The sequence below is a fragment of the Musca domestica genome, unplaced genomic scaffold (assembly GCF_030504385.1).
Source record: "Musca domestica strain aabys unplaced genomic scaffold, Musca_domestica.polishedcontigs.V.1.1 33, whole genome shotgun sequence".
Classification (NCBI taxonomy): domain Eukaryota; kingdom Metazoa; phylum Arthropoda; class Insecta; order Diptera; family Muscidae; genus Musca; species Musca domestica.
In genome coordinates this window covers 9,978,202-9,995,872 of record NW_026712312.1, presented here as the reverse complement: position 1 = coordinate 9,995,872, position 17,671 = coordinate 9,978,202, and the positions used below count along the sequence as shown (strand labels likewise).

General features: G+C 35.1%; 1 protein-coding gene across 1 annotated transcript; it reads right to left on the bottom strand.

Moving 5' to 3' along the window:
• Nucleotides 1–10,421: 10,421 nt before the first annotated feature.
• LOC101892543 (larval serum protein 2) lies at nucleotides 10,422–12,622 on the bottom strand. Its single transcript, XM_005176850.4, has one exon. The coding sequence runs from the start codon at nucleotides 12,598–12,600 to the stop codon at nucleotides 10,495–10,497; it is 2,106 nt and encodes a 701-aa protein (XP_005176907.1). The 5' UTR covers nucleotides 12,601–12,622; the 3' UTR covers nucleotides 10,422–10,494.
• Between the last annotated feature and the right edge of the window lie 5,049 nt (nucleotides 12,623–17,671).

Sequence of the window (17,671 nt, the reverse complement as noted above, 5' to 3'; positions counted from 1 at the left end):
TTAAAGTTCGTAATATGAACTAAAGCGTGTGTAGGTCCTCGTTTTCGTAGAGCCCCAATAAAACGATTTTCATTCAGATGGTATTTTTCGACAAAACTGTCTTCACATTTAGCAAGTTCTTTCCAAATGGTGGAGGCAGGGCCGACCTTAGCTGGTATTTAATTTGTTCTTGCTTGGAATTGCAGTAATGATTATGGAGGGCATGTGGTATCAAGAAGGTGGCGCGACATAATATACAGCCAGATAAATAATTCGGTTCCTCCATCATTTCTCGGTCGTAGCCTCATTCTGTCAACTCTTCGATACAATAAAGTTTCACTATTTATAACCTACACCTATTATGTCTTTGTGCATTTCGTGCTAAATAGACCCACAGTTACTTTTGAGGAACTTCAAAGAATAACTTTCTGAGCCGATTTATGCATTCCAGTCCGTCCGTCTGTGTCGCAGGTCGCATTTATTATCCGATGAAAATTAGCAAACAATATTTGTTTGGCTCAGGGACGAGCCCTATTGAAAATGGTAAGAATCGGTTCAAATTTAGATATAGCTCCCATATATATCTTCAACCAATTTCGGGTTTCATCAGATTTGGTGTTTAAGTTTCTCACATTCGTAATATGCTCTCCAGATTTCAATATAGCTTCCATACATATATTCAACAGATTTCGGGTTAAATGTGCACAAAATGGCCAAAAAATCCAAATGACCTGAATTTTGGCACATCCTACCGAATTCAGTCTAGAAACAAGTACATCCAATTTAGTGGAAATCGGTTCAGATATAGCTTTAGCTCCCATATTTATGTTTATCTCATTTGGTCTTTAAGTCCCTCACATTCGTAATATGCATTCGACACCAATGATATTTGGTAGCAGATATAAGATATCTGCTACCAAATATCATTGGTGTCGAATGCTCGGAAATACATTTAGACGAGATCGCCTAAAATTTCGATACAGCTCCAATATATATCCTTAATCCGATTTCAAGTTTTAATGTGCAAATAAAGGTTAATATCAGCCCAAATGGAGTGAATTTGGAAACGCACGTTCCCATTTGGTGGAACTCGGCTCCGATATATATTTTTTTTAAAACAGCCCTTCTCGAAGTGATATCATGCACTCTACACCAATGTTATTTGTTATAAAACATAAAAAAGTCTCCGTCAAATTTGGTGATAATCGATTCAGAATTGGATATGCCAAATTATAAACTACTTCAAATAAATTATTTTGTTACGGGAGCTCTACTAAATATGTGATGTAGGGTTTCATGAATCGTCGGCGAAAAAAAGATGGCCACAACTCCTTAAACATTAACATGTTTGGGTTTTCAGCATGTTTTTTTCTGTTGAGTTTTTTGGCAATGAAAAAATAAATATTTTAAAATGGCCATAACTTATTAAATATTAACAATTCGGGGTTTTTAGCTTTTTTTTGAGGGTTTTAACATGTTAATGTGTTCTAATTAAAATAAGTATCAGCTCGTACCCATCCTTTCATTGGTAATGTAGATGTTATATAGCTGTCATTACTAGTAATGGTTTATGACACAAGTGCTTACCAAATATTTCCTGGCTAAATGCCCTCAGTTATGATTGAGACTGAATTTAAAGATATTCCCTTCTTCATAAGCGAATATCGTAGTTTTCAATTTAAAAAAATTTGAAAATTAATAGAAAAATCAACTTAACAAACTTGTTTGGTTAATGCTTATGATGGCATTGATGTGTTTCGAACTTGTGGTTGCAAAAATAATCAACTTCATTTCACTGAAAACCGCCATGTAGCATGCCTTATGAAATTCCCACAGGCAAATTCCTTCACCAGGACTCAAAAAAAGAAGTATATACAACAATATTAAGCTAACAAAAGGGCAACCCTCAAACCAATCCAATAAACCGCTTAATAAAATAAAAACAAAAAAAAAAACAAAAAACCTTAAATTCCAGACGAGAAATTTCTAAGAACATGGTTCGCATACATCGTATCCTTGAAGTGGGTAGTGGCAAAGAAAATAGAAGATCCGACAAAATCCAGCCGCTTCGTTTGCAACGCCCATTACATCATAACCACAATATTATAATTTTAGTATTTTCTTATAGCGTCGAAAGGACGAAGTGCCTAGTGCCTTCTAAACATTGCCTTCGACTCATTCTAGTGGAGGAGACGTTGCTGGTGCACAGTATTGTCATGTCGAGTGAATTAATTTCATATCTGCTTATTCAGTCAAGTTGTATGATTTGTCGAGTACTAGATCCTTTAATGTTCTGAATGGCGATATCTAATCTAAACGAATTAATTAAAAGATGGGTTTTTTTCTTATGCCTCATATAACGTTTAAATTGCATTTATTTGTACCAAGGCATGATTTGTGAGTTATATTCCCGAACTACAACTACTGACATTTTTATACAATTTTTATAAAAAATAAATTATCAATAAAACACTTCAAAATTGGGATACTTTATTTTCTATATTTTCATAAAGTCAATAGTAAAATTGTCAACTACATTGGTAATTGGTAAATTTTTAATGTTGTTTCAAATTTTCCGCATACATGTTCTCTATCGACAGTGTCTCAACAGTAATCGGCATTCAGAACAGCGATAACCTCAACACCGCCTTGCTGAGGCAAAAAAAAAGCAAAGTGTTTTTATACTCTTTATTGGCACAAGGCATAGTTTGGCTTGCTTAAGTCAACCCATAAGATTTTTATCTCAATTAATAGCCACAAATTAACAAATTACCACCAACGAATAACTGGCGAATCTTTAAAGAAAGCCAAAGCCACCCGAAATATAATATTCACTTCAAATATATATACATACATATATACACACACACACACTCACTCACAGTGCTTATCGCTCAATTGTACATTAATTGTTTAGCGAGTTTGCCCAAGCCAGGCACTTGCTTCAATTCATAATTAATTTTCGCTTGACTTGAAGGGGAACGAATCGAAAATCAAAAGACCAACCGATTGCCTAATTGAACAACATTTTAATCTGATTTTTGCTTGTTTATTTTCCGAACAATGCAATCATTAACAGTTCAAGAGGTCGTTATTCCATTTATTCAGATTAGAAATTCGAATGAGCAAACATTCGTGTACTCAACAAACTTGATTGCCATCGCCGGTGGTGGTGGTGGCGGTGGCTTCCTATTAGCAAAGTAATTTGTTAAAATAATGAATTTAATATTTAAGTGTTTCAGAAAAAAAATCTATCTGATAATGGTTTGGTTTATTATCATACTAGTTTATGTTGTTGTCCATACAAATTAATAAATACAAAAATTGGATTGGAAATTGAATCAGTTGATAACGGCTGGACCGATTTGGATTATTTTTATACCCTCCAGCATATTATGGAGGGTATATTAAGTTTATCATTCCGATTGTAACACCTCGAAATATACATTTTGGACCCCACAAAGTATATATATTCCTGATCAGCATAAAATTCTATGTCGATTTAGCGATGTCCGTCCGTCTGTGGAAATCACTATAGCTTCCGAACAAATTGAAGTAGATTGATAAAATTTAACTCAAATGTATATTATGTCTGCGGGACTTTTTTGGGCCATGTAGGTCCAGGTCTTCGTATAGCCCCCATATAACGGTACCCCCGATATTCGGTATTTTGATGATTTTAGATACATTATTCACCGATTTTTGTTGTTAAGTTTAGCATTAGAATATTGTTATGGCTTATGCCAAAAGTTACCGATGGAGGTACATGTCGTCGTATAGACCCTAATTTAACAGCTATATCCCGTATTTTTAAGATTTTAACAGAATTTTTAACGGATATTATTGTTTTTGAGAATTGCCAAATTCGTTCCAAATGGTGGAGGGTATTCAAAGTTTGGTCCGCACGAAGTTACAGTAGGTTTTTGTGGAAAGATTTTTTTCAATTTGTCCAAAATCGGTAATATCTCCAACCCTCTAAAATCTCTCCAACCCCAAGAACTAGCCTACTTTTTAAATCTATCAATGTCTATGAATTCATTCATTGAAAACGGCTGGACCGATTTGACTTACACTTTATTTCGGTTGTTTGTAATTACAATTGGAAGGTTTTTATAACCCCCTAAAGGTATAAAGGGTATATTAAGTTTGTCATTCCATTCGTAACACCGCGAAATATGCACTTTAGACCCTACATAGTAAATATATTCTTGTTATGTTGAATAAGCAATGTCCGTCCACATGTCTGTATGTCCGTCTGTGGAAATCACTCTGGCTTCCGAATGAATTGAAGTAGGTTGATACAATTTTAATCAGATGTGCGTTTGGTCTGCAGAACTTTTAATATTGAAAATTAGCTATAAAGGTCCATGTTAAGTTATGGCCCCCATATAACTGTACCTCCTTATATTCGGTATTTTGATGATTTTAACGGCGGAATTGTCTCAAATTTCGTATTTTCAGTTCCCTATACACGGAATTTGTATGATTTTAAAAACAGCGTTTTCAATTTTTTTTTTTTTTTTTTGGAAAATTACCATAGTTCTTCCAAATGTCGAAAGGTATTTAAAGTTTCGAAAGAAAATTTTGAGAAAAATAACCAAAAAAGTTGAAAAATTGGAAAAAAGTTAAATATGTTATTTGATATAGAATTTTATGGGGAACAGTTCCGAAATAGCTTTTCGAATGGAAAAATCAAAATGTTACGACAATTCAAAAAAAAAAAAAAAAAGCAAATTGGCCTGATTTATGAGTTAAGGCCATTAAAGTAAGCATGTTTGTATGGTTAAGACAAGGTTACTTTTTTGGAACTTCGAACTGAAAGTGTACTAAAAGTACTGTGCAATGAATTTGGTACCAGTTGATATTATGTTATTGGATTGACCTAAAATTAATTATAAGACTTAACTTTGGGAAATAGTTTGAATATGAGGAGGTGGTTTTGGAAATGTGTACTAATATAAGATCTGCTCTGAAGATGATTCCACTCCTTCGGGTATCGCCCCTCACAGGTCAAAATTTTGAGTATCCTTGAAGCTCATTAAACGCGGAATTAACATCCGATTCCATTCAGACTTGGCACATCTCAATATTTCCATCAACACAGGATCTATTATAAAGATGGTAGAGATTGGACCATTTCTTCTGGAAACAACACCCCCACCCCCTCATATGGTTCAGTGTTTTGAAAAAAAAAAAAACAACCGCTCGAAAGAAGCGAAAGTAATATCCAAATTTCACACATACAACTTATTTGCTAACATATATTCTTTTGTGATGATGATATGTATCTGCGAACCCCTTCTGATACCTCACCCACAAAGGACCACAATTTGCAATACTTTTATTTGTCATAACTTTTCAAACAAGTCAGCGATTCTTTGCAACCAAATATTTCTCTCAGTCAGAAACCTATGGAGTGTTTGATTTCGCATAAATTTGGTTATAAATGTTCGATTTTCTTGTAATTGTGTGCAAATGGAATACTTCCGTCGACTATATCTGGTACCTTAGATATGAAGGCAGTATTTATATCACATTTATTCAGATCCGATACGAAATGAAAAATATTGGCACATTCCTTCGGAACCTACTACATAGAGGGTCATCAATTTGAATGTTATGATCATTCAAATTGATGACCCTCTATAAGTAAAAATTTATCAAATAATCGAACATTGGCTGAGGGTATATATCTGTCAATTAATAAATACGATCGGTACAAAAGCAATGTTAAAGCTTGAACCATTTAAAATTCCCTTAATGATAATATAACTAAAATCAACAGGATGACGTTTTATAGCACCTATGTCCAAACGGAGATCTTTGTTGACTTTTAAAGATGTGGACTACTATATGGGGAAATTTCAATACTATCAATCATCTTAGGAGTACGACAAAAAAAGTTTACAACAACTTATTGATTTTAAATGATTTCTAAAAATTGTTAATTCTATAAAATTAATTCGGCAATAAAAGCATTAAAAGGCTAAACGGTACCGGTTAATTGAGCGATATTCCCTATTTTACGAATATTTATAAATTGTATACTTATATATTGGAAAAATAGCCTTTTTCCTGTGGTATATGAGAACAATTTGTAGAATCCTGTATAATGATTTGTCTCAAAAATATACAAGAAAAGAGCAAAAAAACAATACAAGCTTTAGAAAACCTACTTGCCCCCACACAGCCAAGTGGGCTTGGCGGATAGGGGACAGCAAAATTTATTAATGTCATAATAATTTATTTGCTACAAATGTTGTATCATTCGTAGGCGTATGCGGCAATGTTGCAAAAATTCAATACAAAAATAACACGGATATAAAAACTGTCGAAACATCCTCGGCCAGAACATAAATCGAGGGGGCGTTCATCTTGGCAATGTCTTCCCAAGATTACAACATCCTTTATCTACACTGTCTCTTATATAAGTCTCCATTGGATATAAATTTCCACACACACACACACACACCATATCTTGGAAGGGGTTTGTTGTAGTTGTTGTTCTTTTGTTTCTTCTTATTTGTCCACATACTAAACAAATTTTCTTAATTCGTTCGTTGTCTTGTCTTGGCCCGCCAGCATTTGGGCACACAGTGCTGCTCACAACAGCATTTGGGGGGGGAAATGGGAAATATGTCGCCAAATTAGATGACGCCATATCATTTTCATGCCACAGCCGAGTTGCCACAACGCCCGTGGTAGCCCGCCGACAGTGGCAGCCATGAAATGGCCATAAATATTTAAGACATCAATTGAAGCTCACAGAGCACAAGTAACACGAATTCTTCTACCCTGCTGATGTTTCGTTTCGTTTTGTTTCCTCAATGCCGTGCCTGCGTTTATGGCTAACATCCTAAATGGAACATTTGCAATGCAGTTAAAATCTCCTCCTGATTTCCGTTTCCTGGCTGTTGGAAGCAGCTCTTGGAGTCTCTCACTAAGCCGGGTGCAAACGTTGCTGCCGATTTTATGCAGTTTAAGCATTTTATTGTTCTGTGACGTTTGTTCGACGTTGCGTTTTCTTTGGCTTTCTGGCAACAATCAGCCCTGCTTTGGCATTAACATTTTGTGTTGTTTTCGGGAATTTGGTTAGACAATAAACATTTGCATTTTATATTAAAGTGAGTCAGGAGCACAGTGTGACAGAAGTGGTTATTATTGAGAGTAGATAAAAAAATATTAATTTATTTATTAATTTTCTATCTGGATCCTCTTTGAGTTAAAACATCTTACAATTGGTGAATTGAAAAGCTTAAAAAAATAACCATTGAAGTTAAGATGTACATCTTGTTAAGGATTTTTTACAAGCCTCATTCCTATTTTTCTGGTATAAGAGATATTATCAATTGGGCTAGCATATATTAGAAAAGAATCGCCATTTGTGCCCTGATTTAATCTGAATTTATCTATAATCGTAATGCCTATGAATGCAAAAAGCGGAGGGAATCATCATCATCGTCAGCTATCTCTGACCACTGTTCAAATAATGTTATTTTTATTGAAACAATGTCATATCATAAATCCCCACAGAATGTTGCAAGCATCATCAACAAGGCAATAATTTGAAACACGCACATTGCCGCATAATGTTATGTGATTTGTCCGAAATCCAAAACCCAAATCAAATCCGATTACAAGAAATTTTAGTAATGCAAATAAACAGAATTGTAAAGTATGAACGCGAAAAGCTGTCAAAAATAATGCTATCAGTTATACGGCTATTAATTGGGCCATCAATTTTCGTTGGTATGTCTGTAGGTATGCTTGTGAAAATTCGCATGTGAGTGATTGATAGTTTATAGAAAATTTCGGGTAAGAGTTGCAAATGCAAAATACACATATGCAAAATTTTTGTAAATGCCATTTTCAGGAAAAATAATTATGACATTCTGGAAGGATAGAAGACAATCTTAGCAAACTCAAAACTTAATTTTGTGTTTCGTTCTGAGATCCTTTTTGTATAAATTTAAAGTTAGGACAATTTCATGTGAAGTAAATTATTATTATTCAAATCTATCCAAAACTATATTTGTCTTGTATTTGACTTTTAATTTATATTTTAGGTAGTATTATAAGTTTGATTGGGCCACAAATTATGTAACACCACGAAAAATTGGTTTCCTACATAGGATAGCATATATGGATCTTCCTATTTCGCAAAGCTGAGTCGATCTAGCTATGTCCATGTTAATTTTTAATCACTCTACAAGTCGCAATTATGTTTTTTGAGATGATGGCAAAATGTTAAGGGGTTGAAATGGACCAAAAAACAGAACATTTTCCTGATTTTGCAATTATAAACCAATCGACGCGGAAATTTACATAGAGTTTGAGTTTAGGTCTGGGCAGAAGCGTACCAATTGGGCCATTGGACAATATTTAGCTGGTAAAATAGACCCTAACTTTTATGTAAGAAAATAGGAAAATTTCAACTAAACCGCGAATATTTTTAGTCCCAGCCAAATCACAAATACAATAAAAGGTCACTTCTGACCATATAAGTGATGCTGATAGCCAAGAAATCGCAGATATAGCAAAAAAGTTACAATATATATTTAAAAGAATAGATCTTATTTATTCTGCTTATAAGATAAGAACCGCTGGGCCCATTTTCACAATTCCCATCAATTCGGAATGGTTTCTTGCCAGAAATGGATAAAATCTAAAAAAAAAAACTCGGAAAAGTATACCAATATCTTTTGTTCCATTTTTTCAATTTTTGTCATATTTTTTATCGCATGCGATTTTTTCAATTTGACTTACAATTTTGAATTGTAATTTTTCTAAATTTTTACACCCCGCGACACTAAGTTTTGAGAGTATATATCTCCAATATCGCAATTATCGTCCGATCCTCACAAAATTTTTCATTGGGGTAAGGTTAGGGTCAGAATTAATGCCTACTGCTCTAAATTCAAATGGACTAACAAATTAAAATTTTTTCCAATTTTGTAGCCGCTGTACAAGCCACAATTGAAAACGGAATATCGTATCAGGAGAGAGTTAAGGACAGGGACATTATTTTTGACATTATTTCAAAAACGAAATCTTCCAAAATGGATTTGGACATAAGGGGGCTTCGAACATATTGGAGTGTTGTAGGATATCACATGGTCGGCCCCGCACGACTATAGCCTTTGCTTACTTGTTTTAATTATTTTAGATTAAGTTGGAATAAAATTAATATGTTTATCACGTGGAGATTATTATACACAACACGAAAAAAAAGTAGCCGGCCGGTCATGCTCCACCATTTGAAAGGATCTTGCATAATGTAAAAAATAGTGTCGTTTACTAAAAGTGGTGGTGCCATTTACGAACATCAAACACCAAGTTTAAAATATATCTAAAAAATATATCTAAATCATCAAAATTCCGAATATAGGAAGGCACCGATATACGTGGGGCCAAAAATAAAATCTGAATTTTGATCCTAGGAAACAATCCAGGTGAAATACCAAATTTGGAACAATTCCTATGAAAATTGTTACCTAAATCTTCAAAATGCCGAATGTATGAAGGTTATAAATACCAAAAGTACCTTGTGGTGGTTTAAAATGTATAATTCGAGGTGTTACAAACGGAATGGCAAACTTAACATACACTCCATACTATGGACAAGTTAAAAAGTATCTGTCGATTTTTTCCACAGATATATACCCTCAGCCACTGTTCGTTTATTTAAATATATTTTGACTTGCGTTATGATTATCCAACCTTTGACCCTTTACGGGGGTCTAAGTTTGACAATAATATTACGATGCACAAGTTTGAATCAAATAGGATGCTCTCTTCCAGAGTTATCGCGGGCACCAGACAGACGGACCTACTCCAAATGTCTTGAAATGGATTTGGTCCAAAGAGACCTAGGGTTTATAACCATTATTTCGATGAGGCACGTTTTGGTCGTAACGAATGATGATAGCTATATGTTTGAAAGTATAAAAACGGTTGCCTATACCGTTTTGGTTCTATTCAGGGAGCGACCCTTGATTTTTTGAGTAGTCCACTTATGAATTCCAATATTGATCTATAGAAATTCTAGTGTTGTAGAGTGTGACATAGTTTACCCTGCTCGACTATAGCCCATTTTACTTGCCTAAAAAAACAAAATTCGAAAAAATTTGACAGATATATTTATAGGTTGTATCATGTATCAAACCCCATTGTGCATACCTATTACGACTTTGGGTAACTTATATATTCAACCGGATGAAAGGTATTTGTAGGAGTTATAGATGTAACATCTAGGCTGATTTCGATCTTATGGCGCTCTATAAACTCCTGCGAAATCGTGCGAAGACCACCACCAATTTCAATAGGGTTTGTCCTTAGATAACATATGTATTCGTTCAAAATACCAAGAATAATGTTACATCAATGTTCGTACATATACAGGTCTCTATGTTACAAATTACGTAAATAAAATCTGAGCCAAAAACATTTTATGATTGCTTTATTGAAAACATTTATGCTGCATTTTTTTAAATAATTGCACACCTTACACCACTCCTAGACCACATTGACGGGATCTTCTTTATGATAGATTTTAATGTCGTGGAATTTAAAGTTTGGAACATCGAAGTGATAGTCATGGACAACAGGGCGGTTGAATGGGAATCCAAATGGTAATGCATCCACATACCGGCTTCCAGAACCAATGCCGCAGCTGGCGATGGGATCAAAGGTGGAGTACTGTTCCACTTCGGGGGCATGATAGGGGAATACCATGAAAAAGAATTGGAAGGCTAGGCCGCCCTTTTTGCCCTTGGGCAACATCATGCGTTTCGGAACACCACAATGGGCCTCTTGTTGATTGAGATGGAATTTATAATCCGACGTGCTGGCACTCAACACCTTTCTGTACAGTTCGACGTAGGTGGTGTGGTCCTCAATCCAGTATCCAAAATCTTCGGACTTACGTTTTAGCTGATTCACACCTGACACCAAGTCCACAACATAGTGATCCAATTCAAAGAAATTCATGTAGTTGTTCTCCAAGTGCAATTTCCGACCATTTTCGTCATATTTCGGACCTATGAAGATCTTAACAACGGCTTTTTGGTCTTTGTCCGATATGACATCTAATGTGTATTCGAAGGGTTTGTGATTCAAGCGCAATTGACGGGCCTTAATGACAAAACTTTGACCATTGTGAACACTGTTACGACCAAATTGGTACAGATAGTCGGACGACACATCACCCGTAACGCCCTCCACATTGACAGCATTGCTGATGTCAGCATCGAAATAATCGAAGTATGTAAAAAGGCTCTCGGGAACATGAACGTCTTTGATGGACACTTCGTTGAAGACAAAATCGTCGTATTTATATTCAGGGAATGTTGCTGCCAGACGCCAGTAATAGCTGATTATGTCCTTATAGATGGAGTAGAAGATTGGATCGCGCAATGAAGTTTCGTACTGCATCAGAATTGCCGGCAAATTTTCGCCATGTCTGCCATATGGACGGCCCTCATTAACCAAATCACGGTACAGAATGTCCAGACTGCCGTACTTTTTGTGGTCAACAGAGGCGGCATTGCCCTGCAACATGTTGCCCAATTTCTCCACAGCCGTGCGGTAATCATCGCTGGTGGTGTCGATGTACTCGGCAATACGGGTGGTATAGAAGTGAATATCTCTGACAATGTCATAGTTCTCGCGATGATAAAAATTATAATTGTTGGCCCGATCGGGGAAACCGACACCTTGATAATACCGCAGATTGCTGAAGTAGCCGTGCTCATATTCTTCGTACATATTAAATGGCGGAATTTCACCCAGATCATTGGACAAACGTTCCAGGTAGTAGCGGGCCAAGAGCTGTTGATGCAGATACAGATACAACTCACCGCGTTTGTCCTTAACAAGTTCCTTGCCAGGGACACCCCTCATCCAATAGGGATAATCGATGTTGTAGTAGTAATAGAATGCATTGAATCCAATGTCTTCTGTAAAATAGGCCAGCGAGTGGGCGTAGTTGACATCTCCAAAGACATTGCTGTAGTTGGACTTGACCACGACATTGAAGACGTTGTCAAGTTTTTTGACATTGTGGAAACCATGCAACTTGTAACGTTCTGCAACTTCCAGTGTTTCTGCGCCGAAGAAGTGCCAAGGGAAAATTTCATAGATCGATGGGAACGATATGCCATACAGATCGTCCCGATGGAGACTTGCAATCGTCAAGGAGTAGACAAAGAGTTGCTTGTTCACATGCATGCGAGCCCAGTAGACAGCGTGCGTAAACGCCAACCAGTCCTTGGCATAGTAGAAGACCTTGGCCAAACCGTGGGCATAATCTACATAGCGCTGATCCAGGGGAGAGAACACTTCATCGTCGTGCACCGGATGGTGTTGCCAAAGACTGAAGAAACTCGCCAACTCCTCGGAATGTTTAAAATCGCTCAGATGGTCCCAAGGTTTGTAGTCGACATAGGTATCCCCATACTTTTTCACAAATACATCGTCCTGATAGATATGCTGAAGGATGTCCAAGAAAAATGTTTGCTTCACCAAGAAATCCCTATCAGCTACCTTTGACTCCAGGTGCCTGGAACTGCCGAATGAGACCAGAGCCACTCCAAGGAAAACGACCGCAGCGATTGACTTCATGCTGAGAACTCATGCTGGGATGCAGCATCAAATCGTCTATTTATACCGTGGGCTGTTCTTGAGCGACAACGTTATCGCCCTGTAACCTTCAGAACACACCTAATCGAGGCAGCAGTCACAAGACAGAGCGCAACAATGACTGTCATATGGTAAGATAATGTGTGGATGTTTTCGTTCTTCGTTCACCTTTGAGTCATACATTATCGGACGTGATGCACAGAGCGTCTTGCAATTCTTCTTCTTCTTTTATTTATGCACTGAAGCACATTCAAATGAACTGTCGTCTAGACAGATGGCAGTAGTCCGTGAAGCCATGAAGCATAAAAAACAACATTAACTACATTAAAAAAATTCCATTACAATTATGGACATGTGTTCGCAAGTAAACATCAAAGACAAAAGTTCGATGAATTCTGTCGGAAATATAATTAAAATCCTAAAATAGCACGGCATGTAGTTATTCAATATTTGCTAATCGAAAATTGCTTTTGTTTTCAATAATAAATTTAAATTTTTATCGCAAAATTCGAATATTAAATAATTACGGAGAGATTGAGTGAACTTTGTGATCATCCAGAACAAAATTCAGCACACAGACTCAGAACCTGTCTTTTTTTGTCAAAAGCAAAAAAAAAAAAATGTCATTTCAAAAAAGTTCATAATTTTTTTTATTTTTTTTTTTTGAATTGGGAATGTTTAAGAAATTGAATGAAATTATGCTAAAAATCTTAATTTGTTTGTAAATTGTTTCGATCGAAGGACAATATAGGTATAAGGCATATTTTTTTTCAAAAAATATGCAAAATGCATACACACTTAAAATGTCAATGTGCACAATCTCATATTACAATTGAAAAAAAATTGAATATAAATGGATTCTATATTCCAATTAAATTTACTGACTTATTCAATATTAAAAGAGATATGCAAAATCTCCACGAAATAAAGACTCTACATTTCGAGCAATGTAGTTAGGTCTAATAGATTATCTACTACCAACCAAAATATATTTGCACGGTCTTCTTATTATTTGAGGATGTTATTAAAAAGAATGTTCCAATCAAGTCGCTAAGGGCAGTGTTAGGTCCGATTTTGATTATTTTATTAGTCATCATCATCATTTAGATGAGTAGAGACCCCATACCCCATTTTAACTCCATCAATCATAATGTGGACATTACCAAAGTTTTAGGTATCTAGATCGATCTATATAACGGTGTATCCCGATCTTTGTTTTTGGTATTTTAAGGTTTCCACTCGATAAGCCTGGTCGTACAAATTGCTTTTCCTAATGTCTTGCTTTTTGTCCTTTCAAATAATTTATGTCTATTTTCTTGTATTCTTTGTATTTCATCGTTCACAGAATACCATGTTTGTACCTTCTACATATATAGTACGGAGTGTATAATAAGTTTGCCATTTCGTTTTTAACTCATCGAAAAAATATATTATATTCGTTATCGGCTTAAAATTCTAAGACGATTTCCGTCTATTCTAATCACGCTAGAGTCCAAACGACATGTATTACGAAGGTAAAATTTTGCATAAAGTTGTCTTTTGTCTGCAGTCAGTTCAAGTTCGAAGATGAGCCATATCGGTCAACGTTTTCGTATAGCCCCCATATAATTGTACCACGCCATACTCGGCATTTTGACGATTTCAGCCACATTTTCTTCTGGAATAGTAAAAACTAGGTATTTGTATTCCGTAATGGGGTTTTCTGCTGATATATAACACTTTCTTTATAAGCAGCATTATCCTATATCCCCTATTGATAATTGTAGACACCGTTTTTGCACCATGGTTGGATTGGATGTTCCCTATAACAGAAATGACGAATAACCCTGAGTTACTTTCCAAAATTACTTAACTGCTTTTTTACTTGTTTTGCCTCTAATATTTTCGGTCGATTTGTGAGGGAGGTACCAGAAGGAGTGGTCTGATATTGCCCATCTCCGAATTCGACTTTAGTCGAATTATGATTTCCGATTTTTTGGTCCAAGTCGGATACTCCCTTTGAAAGTTATCGTTTGTACCATCCAGCCTGACAGACGAACGGATACCCTTACATCGACTTCAAATATCCTGCAACGGATTTGGTCCAAAGAGACCTAGGGTGTAAAACCGTTAGGCACGTTTCTTTCCGATGAGGCACGTTTTGGCCGTATCAAATGATATATACCCTCTCTAGCCATATGGCTGAGGGTTTAAAAATAGCGGGCCACTTAGTTTAGTAGAGTGAGGTTTTTGTTAAACAGGGTTCTCTTTAATACAGGCAACTTCAAATATGTGTGGCGAGCAGGGCTACGAATCATTAGAAATACAAAATATAGAATTTCTCGTTGCTACATGCGGTGTGTTAGACAATGAGATGTAGCATAGACTGTAAACTGATAAGCATGTTTACTTACCTTATATGCGTGTTTTTGACCATATTATCGTGGGTAATTTTAATAATAAATTAGTGCATTACAACCGCACAATAGAGAAAAACGCGTTTTCTCCATAGATCCCGATTTGCAATAAATCTAGTACAACATTCATCTTATGGCGGATATGGTGAAATGAAAGGGTGTGATTGAATTAAACTAACTGATTAAGTAAAAAGACATTAAGTTCGCCCGGGCCGAACATTGAATGCCCTCCACCATTAGTTAATATAAAAACATATCTGAATCCACGTTAAACTACAGACGCCAATAAGATTGGTGGGAGAAGAAGAGAACGTGGCCCTAAATATTCAATGTTCTGCCATTGGAGCGTTTAGACAAATCCGTGGAAAATGTGGATAAAACCACCAAAATACCGAAAATTATTTGTACAATGTTTCGCCAACGGAGCTAAAACCCATTTCGAAGAACAAATTTTTAGACAAATCCATTTTTTAGAAAAATCCGTGAAAGAATGTATTAAAAATCATTAAATATGAGGTGGTACATTTATATAAGAAAACGTGGACCGATATCTGATTATCATCATAATAATACCAACAACTGTGCCGAATCTTAAATCTCTACTTCAAATAATGTGTGCTGTATCGTGGGTTCAACCGACGGACATCGTTCAATCGACATACAATTTTGTACCGATCATGAATATATATACTTTACGGGGTCTATGACGAATATTTAGGGATGTTACAAACGGAAGGACAAATTTAATATACCCTCCTTTCCAAGGTGGAGGGTATAAAAATATGTTTCCTTTATTAGCACACTTGGCATTTGGATATTTTAAGTTTTCTAAAGCCGTTGAAGTACTCGTTCCACAACATGTATTATGTCGTCTCACAGCAGTTGGACAAACACACAGAAATTACCCGTTGAGACAATCAAACAACCTTCGAGTTGTAAAGGACCTTCATGGAAAATAAAACAATATAACTTCAAATTATTTGTATATAATTATACTTTTATTTACTTTTGATTTTATTGTATTTTCCGTTTAACATATAAATTGTTTTCACTTTTTTGTTTAGTTTTATTAAATATTATTTGCACATTATCATTGACAAATCTCGAAATTAAACATGCCATTTTTTTAGGTATTTACTTTCGAACCACTTTAAGCAGCTAAACTAAAAAATAACAGAACAAAATCATTGCTTTTTAATAACAAAAAGTCAAATATAAAATTTATTTATTTTTTTAATTTATTTTCTTTATTTTTAATTCTCTTTACGTGTAATGTGGGAGGTTTTGTCACTTCATTGTTTGTCTTGTCTTTGCGCCTGACGTAAATGTAGTAATTGATTTGCGTTTTTGGTTTTCGCTCTGCACAGGGAGGTGTGCCTTGCCCTTTTTTATTTGAATTTCGTTACATTGTATTGCGTGGCCGAAATTCGTCTCCAGCGAGACACATTCATTCATGTTTACCTCTTATTATTCTAAATTTCCATAATTAAGTATTTTTTTGTCTAATTTATTGTTAATATTTTTAATGTTACCTGTAGCTCTTTAGTATAGTTTTTGTTTTAATGTGTTTTTTTTTTTAATTTACATTTACCGACAGAATCTCTTCCTCGGTACTGAATTCTGTTTGATTTTTAAGTTTACAACAATTTGATTTTGTTTTCCGTTTTCCTTTTTTTGTTTTTGCTTTGGGTTAGTTTTTATTTTACCACGTTTGTGTCTAGGTAAAATTACGTATAATTAAATGCCTTAAGTTATTTGCTATATATCTGTATATGTAAGTTTTATATAGTAATTGATTTTTATGTTTTATACGAAATACGGTCTATAGTTAACATTGTTCGGTAGAAACATAAAAGCTAAAAATTAAATGCAATTTTTTTTATTTTTATAAATCTCTTAATGTTCAATGTCCGTGTGTGTTTGTTCGTTTATGGTTTTTGTTTTGGTTCTCCTAAATATACACACATTTGAATAACATGTATAATTAAACTAATGGCTTCGAACGGAACGTTCCCTACAAATGACTTAATCGGTAATACTTTGTACACAAAAACATATAACAACACTTAGTGATTTATTATGTCTACTTGTTGGACTTTTTTTTACAATATCGTGGAGGTGGAGGTTTTTACAAAATGGCTGAGGGATCTTCTGGAAGATCGATTCTGGAGTGTGTGTGTGTGGAAATGTAATGTGACGGCGGTGTTGCAAATTAAATTAATTTGAGATTTTATTTTCCAAAGATGGCCATAGACATATAAAGACACCTAATAGCAGGAGCGTTTTGAAAATTGAAACAAACTAGACTTTCGAAGTCATTCGGGTGAGAATTTTTTGAAAATATTATTAAAACTTAGCTGGCAATAAATTTTTCCAAATATAGGTGAGTTTTGTGGACAAATTTACTTCCAAACCCAGTCATTTCTTTTTGATCAAGTATAAAAAAATTTTTTGATTCAAAAATATTTTTTTTAATTTGAGGTCAGAAGTTGAAGAGTATCTTTTCCGTGGCATGTGATAAATATTGAAATTATTATAAATTTACATTGGTCGTAGAAGGACAACGACATTAATGTTTAAACATCACCCAAAAAATGGGATAGATTTTGGGGTTCACAACAAAATGCAAATGAATGAATTCGAATTGCATTTAATAA

What these genes read in the sequence shown, in the direction of transcription:
- LOC101892543 (XM_005176850.4), bottom strand. Translation starts at nt 12,600, where the DNA reads ATGAAGTCAATCGCTGCGGTCGTTTTCCTTGGAGTGGCTCTGGTCTCA.